At 43.1% G+C, this 13,944-nt stretch overlaps 1 protein-coding gene across 1 annotated transcript in view; it reads right to left on the reverse strand.

Moving 5' to 3' along the window:
• Nucleotides 1-3,229: 3,229 nt before the first annotated feature.
• PDE6D (phosphodiesterase 6D) overlaps nucleotides 3,230-13,944 on the reverse strand; it is a 46,540-nt gene continuing 35,825 nt past the window's right edge. The window contains exons 2-5 of the mRNA XM_039488877.1: nucleotides 10,533-10,621; nucleotides 6,909-7,034; nucleotides 6,130-6,235; nucleotides 3,230-3,832 (exon numbers count right to left, since the gene is read on the reverse strand). Of these exons, the coding sequence (XP_039344811.1) occupies nucleotides 3,751-3,832; nucleotides 6,130-6,235; nucleotides 6,909-7,034; nucleotides 10,533-10,621 (403 nt within the window). The 3' untranslated portion in view covers nucleotides 3,230-3,750. The remainder of the gene's footprint in view (nucleotides 3,833-6,129; nucleotides 6,236-6,908; nucleotides 7,035-10,532; nucleotides 10,622-13,944) is intronic.

The raw sequence follows: 13,944 nt of genomic DNA on the forward strand, positions 1-13,944 counted from the left end.
AGCCTAAACCAGGAAGACAGTTTTGCAGTATGAGTCGAAGCTCAAACTCAACCTTTAGTGGACAGAGAGTAGGCGATCTGCTTCCCCGAGAAGTGCTGCCCATGAAACATGGGTAGGCTTGAGGTAGCATGGTATGCAGAAGGCTTGGACCACCACCGCCTGTTGGTAGCTAAAGCACAGGTTTCAATCGGGGGGCTCACAACCTTCCCCTTCCCACGTTGCTAAGTAGGAGGGGTCCTGGCTAGATGGACAGGGGGAAGAGGATGAGAACCCCTGTGCTAGAAGCTTGTCTCCAGGGCTGTCAATAAAGCATCCTTCATCAGCATTACACTCACCTAGAAACTGTACCATGCAGACCGGTGCAAGTGAATTACATTACTCTGGCACCCCGAGTCACCGGCTGAGATTGGGGCCCCATTGTGTGGGGTGCCATCTACCTGCCTAGTCCCTGCCCCAAAGAGCTTCATCGGGATGCGCGGGATAACAGTAGCGTCATCACTGCCTCAGGCAGGCAACAGAGTCACTTGGTTAAGATGGAGAAGCATACATCCTAGGCAAGCTACTCCCAGGCGACTGCACCACACAGCACGCTGTAATGGCGGCAGTGCAGGCATAGAGGGCGCCATGCTTGGCCAGCAGCCCTGTGCTGCTGGAGGCTTGTCTAATCAGCCTCTACTTCACACCTAACGAAACGCACCTGTTACAGAGAAACGAAGTCAAACCGTCAGGCCTACCTCCCCACCCCCTTGTCTTGCTGCATTTCCAGTGCAGGCGTCGCAGAAACCTCAACCACAGGGACAGCTCACATGCAAGAGCATGCTAGCACCTGATGCCAGTCGGATGCTATTTAAAAGCTGCCATCATAGCAACAGGTTGGAACAGGTGCAATTCTCCACGGAGGTAATCACACATAAAGACTGTTTCAATAGGAGCAAGCATAGGCTCAAGAGTGTGAAAACGAATATCCCTGGTATTACAGGCCCCACAAACTGAGAGGTTTTTTTAAAAATCATGTGCATTCCTATTTGATTAATCTGAAAAATGCTCCCTGCTACTAGGTTGTAGCTTGTCTTGTTGACAAGAAGCTGCCTCTGCAGCGTGTCACTGGCTAACTCTGCCTGAACTCCCAGCTGGAGGCAGAGTGGTAAACATCACAATATAGCTCCATGTAAACACTGAAGTGGGCTAAACCTGTTTACAAGGAGGACAGTTGTAAGCAGCAGTGTGCTGTAATTTTACCTGGCATATGCGGGGTATTTGGGGCTTGAAAAGCAGTTTGAAAATGGAAGGCCGTGCTATAAAGCTGGGTAATTTACATGCGACTTACCTAGCGCCTTCAGACCCTGCTGGCTTTGGGGCACGTGTGCCTGAACTCCGACCCTGCACCAGGCTGCGAGCCTGCTTGGCACAGGGTTTACATTTCATTGGTTAAAGTGACTCTCCTTCCAATCTGCAAACTGCTACCAAATGGAGATTCCCACTCCCACCCATGCACATATTCCCAACTCTCCTCTCCCAATCCCCCACTGCATGATTCTCGGGGCTTGTCTACACGGTGATTTCGTGTACAGCAAGCCAAAGTGTGAATCTACAGCACAGAAGCATGTGGGCCATGTGAACCCAACTCTCTCACACTGGGAGTTTCATAGTGTGCTTTGACATACGAGTGTTCCAAACAGTCGTGGTCCCCGCCTCAGGGACGGCCGAGTGGGGGCATGCTGCCAGCAATGCTCTGCCCCATATGTCCAGCAGGCTCAGACACATTTGGAGGAAGCTGCTGCTGGGGATAATGCACTTTCTTCTCTCAGATTAACAATCCAGGAGCTAAAATGATGCATTTCTCTTATTCCCTATCATTTTCTTATGAATCAGTCCCCATTCACAGGATGGTTTGACCTCATAATCCTCCTAGTTAAGTTCATCAATATCCACTAATCATAAAACTGCCAGTGATGTCTGAGAGCAGAATCTGAAGGCAGAGTCTGTACAAGATTTAAGTTTACTAAGGGAATGAACATGGCTAATTATAAGAAATGTAACAGGAGCTGTGAGTGAGGGTATGTTTGGAAAAGACCTTTGCAGCAGAAGCGCCCTGTGGGGCAGTAGATAGGCCCACACTAAGGAGGAAGGAAGGCCCCAGAGAGGCTCAGTGTGTGGGGCAAGCCCTGCCCCTGTCAATCATGTATGGTAGAGAAGAGGCCTTTAAAAAGAAGGAAATGGCCGCAGTCAGCTGTGGGGAAGATCACCCCGAGTAGGAAATGGATGGAGTGATTCCTTAGGCCACAGGTGGAGCTCCCAGCCAGAAGATCTCCACCCAGACTCTACAGGGAATGCAGCAATTCCCCAGGGTAAGCCCCACAGAGAGAGCCCCATTCAGCCACCCAGCCAGGACTCCTTGAAAACTGCTACACAGACAGCCCTGAAGTATGAAAGTACTGTTGGCCTTTTTCCGTTTCAGTTGGCTCTGGGAAGTTATTCTTGGTGTGCTGGGACATTTAACTTCCTTTTGATCCCCATCAGAAGAGACTTAAGAAGGTCCACAAAGGGCAGGGTCCCCCTTGCAAGAAATAAGAAAGTGAGGCCTGTGTGTAAGCCACCTAGTGGAAGTAACTGACTGTGGCCAGGGTCTCCTGTAGCCTGGGAGAAAAGCTTAAGGCCTCTCTCTTACACACCCCCATATACCATCAAAGTTGGGCGCACATTAGCACTTGATGTTAGCCACTGGAGCCCAAACAGAGCCCCCAGTACAGCATTTCAGTCTCTAGTAAACTCAAGAAAGAGGCATCTTTAGTGATCATCGCTAATGCCGCTCTTCCTGGAGTTTGTGAACTTGGTGGACTATGTTAGGTGCTAGTCTATTCCTATTCAGTACAACCCCCATTTTCCAGATGGTTTTGGACACACCCAATGGAGTTTGGATAAACTAACGTCTGTGCATTGCTGCCCAGGGAAATAGTAAGCTTAAGTTAACCTCTGGTTGAATGAACAGGGACAATCGTAGTGTGGAGTGGGGAATCGGAAGGAAGACCTGGTCATCAGCTATAGTTTTCACCTTATTTGGAGGAAGCCTTGAGGAGAAAAGAGTCCAGCAAGAACTTACTATGGAAGTGCTGACAAGACCTTTGTTCTGCTGCCGTTGGCTTACTGACAGTGGGCTTGCAAGCTGCAGTCTGGCACTTGCTCACATTTTTTAAATAAGGGGGGAAAAACACAGCTGAAAGTGTTTCCATTCTTTGGACGGTACGAATGTTTTAATTCAGAAATTTGCTTTAATTACATTATGTAATATCAGACTATTTTACAAGTTTAGGGTATGAGAATGTATAGACCATTACACAGAAATCCAGAGAGAGCATAAAAAGTAAACATGGGAAAGGAAAAGGTTAACTTAATCCAAAACAAAGTGCTGAGAGAAGGTGCAAGTGGAAACGAGTGATTACGTACCAAGATCCAGAGAAGTACAAAGGATGAAACTAACATAATTTACAGTGTTGGTTCTGCACAACCATTTTTTGCCCATTTTTACAGAGTCTTTATTCCCCCCCATCACTGAGCTGATGGTTGCGTCTCTCAGGGTTGGGTTTGGTCGGAGGGGAAAACCAAATAACTGATGGGCAAACGTCACAACCCCCGGTGAGCTGGTCCCCAGGCTCACACCTACAGGAAGTGTCTTCCACTGGATAGGCAAGGGGTTCTGCACCAAGAACTGTACGGAGGAAAACTAAAAACAGCCCCAAAAGCCCCCTTATCTCAAACGTAGAAAAGTCTCACTCTGGAAGTGCTTACAAGGAGGTCATCATCGAAGAACTTGGTTTCTATAATAACGTTACCACTGTGGAGGGAAATTAAAAGGAAAGGAAGGAGATATTAGACAAAAGCAATTACAGAATACTGCTGTGAACCGTGCTCTCGCTGGCTTGAGCAAACCCCCGTCCCCACAATACCTGCTGCCTTTTATTTAAGAATATTTATTGTAAGAATGGAATAATGCAAAGGGAAGCCGCACTGTGACCCGATGACATCAGCAACGGACTAGAATGGAGGGCTGCTCTTTACAAAGTGCTATCAGCCTTATTTTCCCCAGTCAATGAGAGACTTGCCCACTGCATTCCTACAGGGAGCTGCTCCCCCATGTAAAGATGAACAGTTTCTGTTCACTGGGTTGAATGTCACACTGGCTGTGTCACAGGGCAGAGCAGGGGAGGGGATGTATACGATACCCATGAATGGTTAACTTCTGCACGATGTTTTCGAAGCCATGGGTAAAGGAGTAGCGTGGCTGGTCACCTTGTGTTACTCGTTCTCTACTGGGGGACATGAAAAGCAGCACCACACGTCCTACTCTGTTATTCTTCCCAAGGTCCCCATATGCCCTCTAGCGCTGGAGGGACCTACCTCAACCAAGGGTGTCATTCTCCCAAGAAATGCTTAAAAGTGAGTGCCTGTTCATGAGTGTCTTGTCTGAACCGCAGTGGAAAGATCTAGTGTCCCACATGGAATATAGATTTTGGGTATGACTGCACACTGTGCTGGTCCGAGGTGGTTTTATGTGTTCTCTATACTAAAGCAGAGGCATAGTATACTAATGCTGGGTGTGCTGTAGAGCGAGAGGTGCTGCTGCTCATCGGCGTACCCAGTGCAGTGAGGCGGTGGTGGTCGGCAAGAGCTGGGATGCAGCTGCTCTGCCAGCCCCACTGGCAGGAGGAGGTGATAGAGTCTACTCACTCCACCCCAGAGAGGGCTGGGTTGTTTTCAGACCTGACCCGACCTGACACTTGAAGTCGGGTCCAGTTGGGTTTGGCTCAGGTTTCAAGGCTCTAATTTTAGGAGGCCTTTGGAGAGTGGAATGGAGAACTGAGAGGCCTAGTAAGATTGGTGAATTTGGAACCTACAGAGAACTGGGGGGGGGTGGAAAATGCTCATGTACCCTTGCCACCCTCAATAGGGCTCAGTCCTGAAAACTTTCTGCTTCCTGCGGGGGGTGGAGAATTGTGTCTCATCAGATGAACTTTTGTCTTTATTCTGGATTTTGCAGTCTGGCTCCCCTGGTGCTCACTGGGAGCTGGGGTTGCTTGCAGTGCCCTCAAAAAGGGCTCCCATGTAGCACTGCTCTAACCACTTCACTTATTGTTCCCTCTGCAGAGGCTTTCTGAAAAGCGCCATCAAAGACTTTTGTGACATCAAACAAAGATGGCGGCTTCAACCACAGCTCCCTCACTGTATGTCTAGTTTCCATCCGGGCAGGGAGGGAGCGAGGGGAAGTTTGAGAAGCAGGATCTTCCAGGAGCCCACCAGTCTTGGTGTGACCAGCTTCCCGCTATCCGCCTAAACCTGGCAAGAGGATTCTGACATCCTCCTGTCTCTGCTGGCAGACAAAGAGAAATGTTGTGCCAGCACATATCTAGCCTGGGGACAGCTCCTATAGGGATGATGGCCTTTTTCAGGGATTATTGCTTGCTAAGGGTCTGCCTCTAGGCTTCTCTTCCCATTAAACCTCCCATTCAAAGTGACGCCCTGGTACTCACTAGCCTGATCCAAGTCCATGAATTGCTGCTCTCCTGTGATGTCGAAGTGTAAGGAGTCAATTAGAGGGCTTTCATTCACATGCTATTTTGCAAAACTAATCTATTTTATATCCAAAAGAGGATAAAATATTTGAAGCTTGGCAAAAATAGGCAGTGTTAAAACAAGCACCAGAAGCCAACTTCAGGTCACAGAGGTCCCCTGGGTGACACCACCTGAATAATGCCTGCAGAGATCTCAGAGCAAGGGCCAATCAGCAACAGCTGGCTTTATGGGCAAGCACTGAGTCGCTGCTTAGCCTGGATGTTGAGGGCATTAGAACAGAATTTTTAAAACTCCTTCACAGCTCCAGTATTTAACATAGAATCAATTCCAGTTTCTCAAAAGTCTTAGCAGCTCTATTAAAGCAAATTAGCCCTACGGGAAAGAGGAAAATGGGGAAGTCCCTCAGAAGCTGGCAGGATGGAACGTGACAAAGTCAAGGTCAACTCCCCTCCTCTTTCGCATTTTGAACAATCCTCCAATTTTACTCTTCTGCACCCATGGAAATGCCAAGCACTGCTTCCCCCACAGCGCGCTCAGATTCTCTAACCCCAAGCTACTCACGTTAAAACATTAGCTGGCATCATCTGTGATTCTGGCGCTGCCTCTATCAAGGACTGCCAAGTGTTTGTGGAGTTAGGGATCACAAAGCCGAATTCAAAGAACCATTCTGTGAAGTGAAAAAGAGATCCAAAAGCTTTTTAAGAAAACCACATTGGTCCTATTGCTCTTTACCTGACTGCACAGCCACCTCCTAAAGCTGTTAGTAACAAACACACCTCATGCTCTATCAGCAGTTTGTATGTAAATTCAGAAGGGAAATGCTATGTAAAAACTAGCATTGTACAACTCAACCTGCATTCAACATCCTCCCTGCCTCCACTATGCCCTTGAGGAGCAGATCAGAAGAGCAATGGCACAGTCATGCCACTTTTCTTGTGATTAACTCAGAAGAAATTGGGCCAAGTTAGATTTCTTTGGAGTGTTCTAAATCCTCCCCCTCTTCAAAAACTTCCCCACGTAAGGACAGCTTGAAGTAGGGGCATAATTAATAAAACAAGGCAGGGAGGTTTGGTACTCTTATACCCCCTAGATCAAGTGTAATATTACAACAAGGCATACTAGATCATGCTGTTATAAGGTCACATGCACAAGGGTTAATACGCTTATGAAATGGTCACTTTAATGCTCTGGGCCATCAGGTCTGACTAGCACTCCACCTCCACATTACTCTTAAAAATTAAACAAATGTTCAGCCCGTCTCATTGCCCTCAATCCCAGCCATTTTACAAAGCATCACTTCACCACGTTCTAGTACAGCTGTCCATGGAACGGAGCGATACCTTCTAGACACTGCCCTTTGAAATAAACTTTCTGTTCCAGTCGGAATTTTTCCATTTGTTCTGCGGAGGAGAAGTTTAGCTCCCGAGACACAGCTTTGCATTTCAGGATTTTCTTAGGAACTCGAGCTGTGGAAGTAAATCCGACAACCATTACTCTGACAATAGCGCAGGGTTTGTTTTGTTATTTATGCCACCCTCTGAAATGCTAACCCAATGCAGAGGCTCTGAGCACAGTTCAGGCCAAAAAGGCAACTAAAAATATGAGTCCCATTTTACAGACGTGGACCCTAAGGCACAGATAACTTTAACCTAATCCCTTGCCTGGAATCTCACAGCAAGACTGTGGCAGAGCCAGAAAAATACCCAGGTCTCTTGACTCCTCATTCCTGGTAATGTACTACTGAAGCCACGTTACCTCAGGCTAAAATGTGACCTGCAACATTACAAATTACTTTAGAAAATGTGCTAAATGTGGCAAGTAGGCAGAGGGCTATTCTGCACATGAACTAGTACCCTTTCCCCCTTCAGCTCTCCTTTTCAGGCTCTGTATCCTGATCAAACCCCAACCCAGCAAGTGCTATTCTGGTGATTTCACATGGACCCTGGGAGCCATTCTGTAAGTGCACAGGAAGTGTCTGGTTCCCAAAACACCTATCCCAGGACAATAAAACTGTACATTTTTAGAGGCAAAATGGATCTGGCATGCCCACGTGGCTGGGCTCCCATGGTGGGTATGACACTGCCAGCAAATGGCAAACTGTAGCTGATTTTGTAAGATCTTTAGGGGAAGAGGAGGAAGTCTGGGAGCATCAGTTATTGTGCTGAAATGTCACAGTAACGAGGAAAAAGGGCATATTCAGTGCACTGACGTGCTACCAAGCCCTTCGCTCTTAGGTGGTGTGATTCTATAGCCTAACAGTGTACTAGGAAGTGTTTTCATGCAAATTTATATTTTATGAACAGACCTGCTCCTAAACAGAAAGCCTATCAAAATGTCCACGAGCAGACAGCAAGCTGCTGTTTAATAACAGGAAAAGCCCATCATACCCCAGGCAAATCCATCTAATGTACAATAGTTTAATGGCCTGGGACTTTGATACGATGCTGATCTAGAGAGCTACAGGGGATCATGATGTAAGCTATCACTTTGTCCCAGGGAGGAGCACCGATCCCATGATTTAAAAAACACAACCACAATGGAGCTGCTTGAAGTTTTTCCCCCCTAATCCACTAATAGTTTTAAGCTATTTTCATTGCATAACACCAACATTCACCTCTGTTCCTTGCAAGTACACACTGCAGCCTATTGTGAATATGGCCTGCCCATTTAATGATATAGTACCTCATTAAATCATTGTGCATTGTATTTATTTGGGCCTTGAGACGTATGGTGTTTTGCTGTTAATGACTGTAAATGTCTTAAAATTACTCAAATCTGTATTTTGCACAACTGACCTTTGGACTCTTTTGCTATATATCTGACTCTTTATGTTCACAATGACCAGACTGTGACTTGCTATGACAAAACAATAGCTGTAATGATATTAGTACTACACACTTCTGACACAGGATAGTCTGAAAGACATTGGAGACTCTGTTTTAATTAAGTCCCAGTTTACCTGTGAAGTAGGCAAATATTATCGCGGTTTTATACAAGGGGGAAATCTAAATGACAGAGCTGGGAATAGAACTCATGAGTCCCAACCTTCTCTTCTATCCACAAGAAAAAACACTCCACCCTGTAGTCTAGAGAAGCTACAGAGAGCCAGGAAAGTGTAACAGTCTGTCTAGATACAGTGAAGGAAGAAGATTCAGAAGCTACCAGTGCCTCTGGGAAGAAGTTGTAAGAGGAAGTCAGAGAACAATGGGAACAAATGCCTCAGGATTTACATTTTCTGCTTCCTGCAGCCCAGTCTCTTACTCCTCCCTCAGCTGCTATTAGCTACTCTCTCTCTTTCGTGCCCCTTTCTTGCCTTCACACCCAATATTACACAGTGGCTAAAAAGAGGGCAAAGCAGAACTACCCCATAGTTTAAGCAATGAAGCACCAGGCTGCAGAATTACCTTATTTTTTTAAAATCCGTGTCTCAATTATTTTACTACAGTTGTATTTAAAATTGCTGGAACCTTTCCCTTCACAGCAGGCATCTGAATAAACCCTGTTCTACAGAGTTCTGATGTACTGTTAAATATTTCCTTGGTTTCAGAACCAGGCCCGTATGTTCAGTTGTGTTTGTAATGATGGCATTTCCAGTTTTTTGCTAGGCATGCAATACTAGCAGAGTATGTCACTAGGTATGTTAACAGGACTGCAGCTATTTGCTGCTAAAAAGCAGTGGAGTGAGACCAGGAGAGACTTGTCAGGCCCAAGTGGATGAGCTCAGAAGAGGCCAGATTAATGTTTTAACACCGTGCTTCTCTTATCTAACTCTGCATTTCAATTCAGACTCTCAACCTTCCCATTACAGCATCAGGCCTCTCTTGAGCAGAGACTGTCATGCCCATCTGTGCACTGTTTGTGTGAAGTGGAAGAGTGCCCACGGGGAACCTGATTAGGAGTAGCAAGTCCATTTCATTTGTGACCAAGCTAGCTTTGAAACCAAATCTCTGTAGTTGAAAGACAAGAATTAACCCTGTGTCCTACCCAACTCTGTACTGCATTAAACAGCTCCAATTCTCCATCCCCTCTATCCTGACAGGATTACTACTTAAAAAAAAAAATCATTACAAAGGAATAATGTAAGAGCTGGATCCTGCTGCCACTCTCTGGTGCCACGTGCCTGCTGCCCTTGCATGATAGGAGATTTTATAATTCACAGGGAGATGAATGCCCTAGTATCACCAAGCAGGATTCAGCCTTTGTCGTTCAAGCAAAAATTCATAAGTAACGTTAAAATAAATGGATGACCAAGGTCACTCCACTCTTCATAGACCATTAGCATGGTGCTCACATTATCAGAAAAGCCTTTTGAGTGAATTCGCTGAGGCCATGCTGTTCTATACATAGCCAGTGTGACAAACAGTCTATATTGCGGTAAGCTTGCTTTCAATTACTATCCCTTTCCGACACGTTTCCACACTGGCATGGGATATTAGATATCAAAGCAGAGTAATGGACAATGGAATACTTTGCTAGGCCTCTAGGAACAGATACGAAAGGCAGAAAGGGAAGAGAAGCCACAGACAGAAGTGGAGAGCACAGAAGTGTCCCATTTCCACTTCAGCATTAAATTCTCCCAATGCTCTGGAGAAAGTAAGTAATGGTCAAGTTGACAGAGGGCCAACAGTATGCACGTTTCCCCAAATAGCTCTCCCACTGTGCCTCAACCGTGATCAATACAATACTAGCCCAGTCCCAGTCACACTGTGTGGTAAGGCTTATTTTTTTTAATGGATTAAGAGGAAAAGTGTGACAATCAGGTGTGCAGAAGTAAATTAACCCATTGAGCTCCTTGTAGTCAGTCTTAACATCTCTCCTTTGCCTGCAGCTGACCCACCTGCTCCTTGTGCTGTAGAATCAAAGTCCAAGCAAACAGTCTATCCTTCAAAAGCGGTACCATACTGACTGCAGTCAGTCCCCATAGAAACTGTATTGCCCAACCCGACAGGGAGGCTATACCTTACCTTCATGCTCCACTCCAGGTACAGACAGATCTTCTGTTCCTTGCCAGAGGATTTTCCCCGTCTCTGCGTCCCGAAGGTTCATCCAATTTCTGATTGGGAGGTGATTAAGGAAAACAAGCTGTGCTTTTAGACTCTGTGCCCATTAGTCTTTGCCTAGCACTGAAGTAGGCTACCTGGAATTAAGCAGGAGTTATACTAAAACCTTACTTTGACATGCCATGTATTTGGAGCTACGGCACCAAGGAGGGGAGATGTCCCTCTCTTGGTTTACAAACAAACCAACATTAGCCCAGAGTCAACGTAACAAGTGAAGGGCATCCACTCATTAAGTTTTCCCTTAAAACTGATGTTCTTTGGCCTTGTTGACTATATTCTACTTATGTCTAATGGATCAAGGAGACATCACCATATTGCAGGGAAACAAGCAGCATAAGAACATAAGAACATAAGAAAGGCCGTACCGGGTCAGACCAAAGGTCCATCTAGCCCAGTATCTGTCTACTGACAGTGGCCAATGCCAGGTGCCCCCCTGAGGAACCTAACAGGCAAGCAGATGATCTCTCTCTCTCTCTCCATCCATCTCCATCCTCTCTGACGATGAGGAGGCCACACCATACCCATTCCATCCTGGCTGGCTATTAGCCAGACATATTTATCACCATAGTCATTTTCCAGTTATTTAAACATTGTTATAGTCCTCACCTTCTCAACCTCTCAGGAGGGTAAGAAGTGTGTTGACTGTGCGCGTGAGGAAGAAAGAAGAACTTTTTTTTTTTTTTTTTAAACCTGCTGCCTTTTTTTTGTTTTTGGATTTCTTTGATTATGGGGAATAAATAAATAAATTTTCATAACTTTCCTTTCTTCTCATCACTCATGATTTTATATATCTCTATCATGTCCCCCCCCTCTCTCTCCTTCTTTACTTTCCTCTTTCTAGCCTTTTAATCTTTTCCTTGGGACTTCCCCTCTCTAACTCCTAATCATTTTAGTTGCTCTTTTTGCTCTTTTTTTTTTCTTCTATTTTTTCTTTTTTTTGAGAGGAGAGAGACAGTATTCATACAGTATCCGTATGGTGTGATTATATAATTCATATATATATAATATATTATTAGTCTATTTCTCTATCCCCTTTTAATGATTCCTAACCTCATTTTTTTTTTTTTTTTTTCTTTCTCTGCACACTGCGACATCATCTCAGAGAATATCCACCTAACCATCTTTTTCTTTTTTTCCTGACTCAATTAGCTTTATTCATGTGTTTGTATGTATGTTGTATTGTTTTCCATTTTTTATTTTTATTTTTTTTTTACATTAAATTTCATTTTGCCATTTTTTGATTTTTTTGCCCAGTTTTGTTTGATCTTTTAGTTTTTTTCACAATCTTATCTTTCTTTTTTTATCTTCTTTTGTCTGAGTAGTTTCATCTCTTTGCTTTGCCACTTCACTTGCCTTCTCCAGATCATTTTATGAATAAAATAAAATTGAATATCCTAGACTGACTGACCCTCTAACCACTACACCACTTACATCTCTTCCATCCTTTTTTACCATTCCTTCCAACCATTTCTTTCCTACCTTCCCCCTGTTCTCTAACCAGAAAGGAAACCATCTTTTTTCCTTATCCACCTTTGCTTTATAAAAAGTTTATTTGGTGAGGGAAATCTAAGGCTTCTTTTTGGAACTACACACCACCTTTGTCCACCCCCTTGTCACTTGTTTGTTGTGTGACAACCTTCAAAGATTAGTAAGAGATTTTATTTTTTTTAGAAATGATTTACAGAAAATTGTTTGACTTTTGCTCAAGAGTTTATGTTTTTCTATTTTTTATTTGTTTCTTATGTTTTCTATTTTTATTTTCTTACTTAACTAGATTGTCTTTGTAGACGGGTAATCACCTGTCTGTAATTTTTAGGATTTGTTACCATAGCTTCTTTTAAATATTCATTGGATTTGTTGTTGGGTATTTTGGGTACCGGGTTTATTTAGTTGTCAGTCTTAAACTTGTTCTTTGATTTCTTTTCTTTCAGAACTTCTGAATTCACTCTTGGATGTTGACTTGTTGAGTTTAATTGTTAATTTAAGAACCTCCTCTAGTGACACTTCAATCTGTGACAGTTCCTCAGATTCACAATCATCAGCCCAACAAGGTCACTCAGCTCAGGTCTGGGAATCCAGGTCTGCATCCTCAGCTGATCATTTCAATCCATTAGAGCCCTTTTTATGACTTTATTTTCTTTATCATCATTTTTTTTATCTTTTTTCGTCAATGTTTTTTATCGGCTTGTTTATTCTGTGTGTTTTTAAAAACTGTTTATTTTTTATTTTGTTTTTACTTTTGTTTTTCTTTGGAGTTTTCTTCTATGGCTTTTTTATTCTTTTTTTTTTCTTTTTTTTTTTTTTGTTTGCAGTCTTTGCTATTTTGGTTTTTTGCTTTTCTTTTTGTTTTTTTTACTTTTATTTTTTTTTTTCTTTTTATCTTTTTTTTAATGGTTGTTTTTTTTTCTTTTTGTTTTACTGTTTTTTTTTTTTTTTTTTTTTTTTTTTTTTTTTAATCTGGGTATGTATTGTCTTGGGGTTATGGTATCTTGTCTTTAAAAAGGGCCCATTTACTTGCAGGGATTTCCCTTTTTAACTTTAACTTTTTTTTTTTTTGTTTGAATTTTTTTTCCTTTTTACCTTTTTTTTTGTTTACAGTTCACAGTGTTGCAGTTGCACCATGTGTGTTCCCACTATGGCTCATATTTTGGATATGTATTGTCCTATGGCCTCGCTCCTCAGCTCCTGCCGGGTCCTGCTTCTCAGCCTCTCCTGCTCCCCTACTCTCTCCTCAGATTAAATCTAGAGTCGCTGTCCCCCTCAGTACTTCATTATGCAGTTATGAATTTTTATCTTAAATTTTAAAGTCGTTATGATTTCAATTCCATGAATCTAAAGTTCAATTGAAATATTATTATAATTGAAATGATTTTTTTTATAATTTTTCTTATTTTTATTATTTCACTCATCATCACTATTATTTCATCATCATCACTACTATTACTGTACTCCTACTTTTATATTTTACTAGAGAGCTATATAGCTATCCAGAGACTCTATGGAACCTGTGGATTAAGAAGATTTTTATTAAGTTATATTCTACACTTTTTTTAATTCATGCCACTCTTTACCTCTATTATATTATGTACCTTCCTTCTGATATTTGTCCTTCCAAATTTTTTTGTCCCACCAATTTGTGTCAGTTTTGCATTGGTCTGTCCACTTGATTGGTATCTATATCTATATTTATATCTATTCTTTCTATTATATTCCATCTTTATATTGTTTATTCTTTTTGGTTAGACTTTTTTATTTTTTAAAACTTTGTTTTTAAATTAGCCTGCCTTTTTATTTAAGTGGATTTTTTTCTGTGCCT

The sequence above is a fragment of the Mauremys reevesii genome, linkage group 9 (assembly GCF_016161935.1).
Source record: "Mauremys reevesii isolate NIE-2019 linkage group 9, ASM1616193v1, whole genome shotgun sequence".
In the NCBI taxonomy this organism is placed as follows: domain Eukaryota; kingdom Metazoa; phylum Chordata; order Testudines; family Geoemydidae; genus Mauremys; species Mauremys reevesii.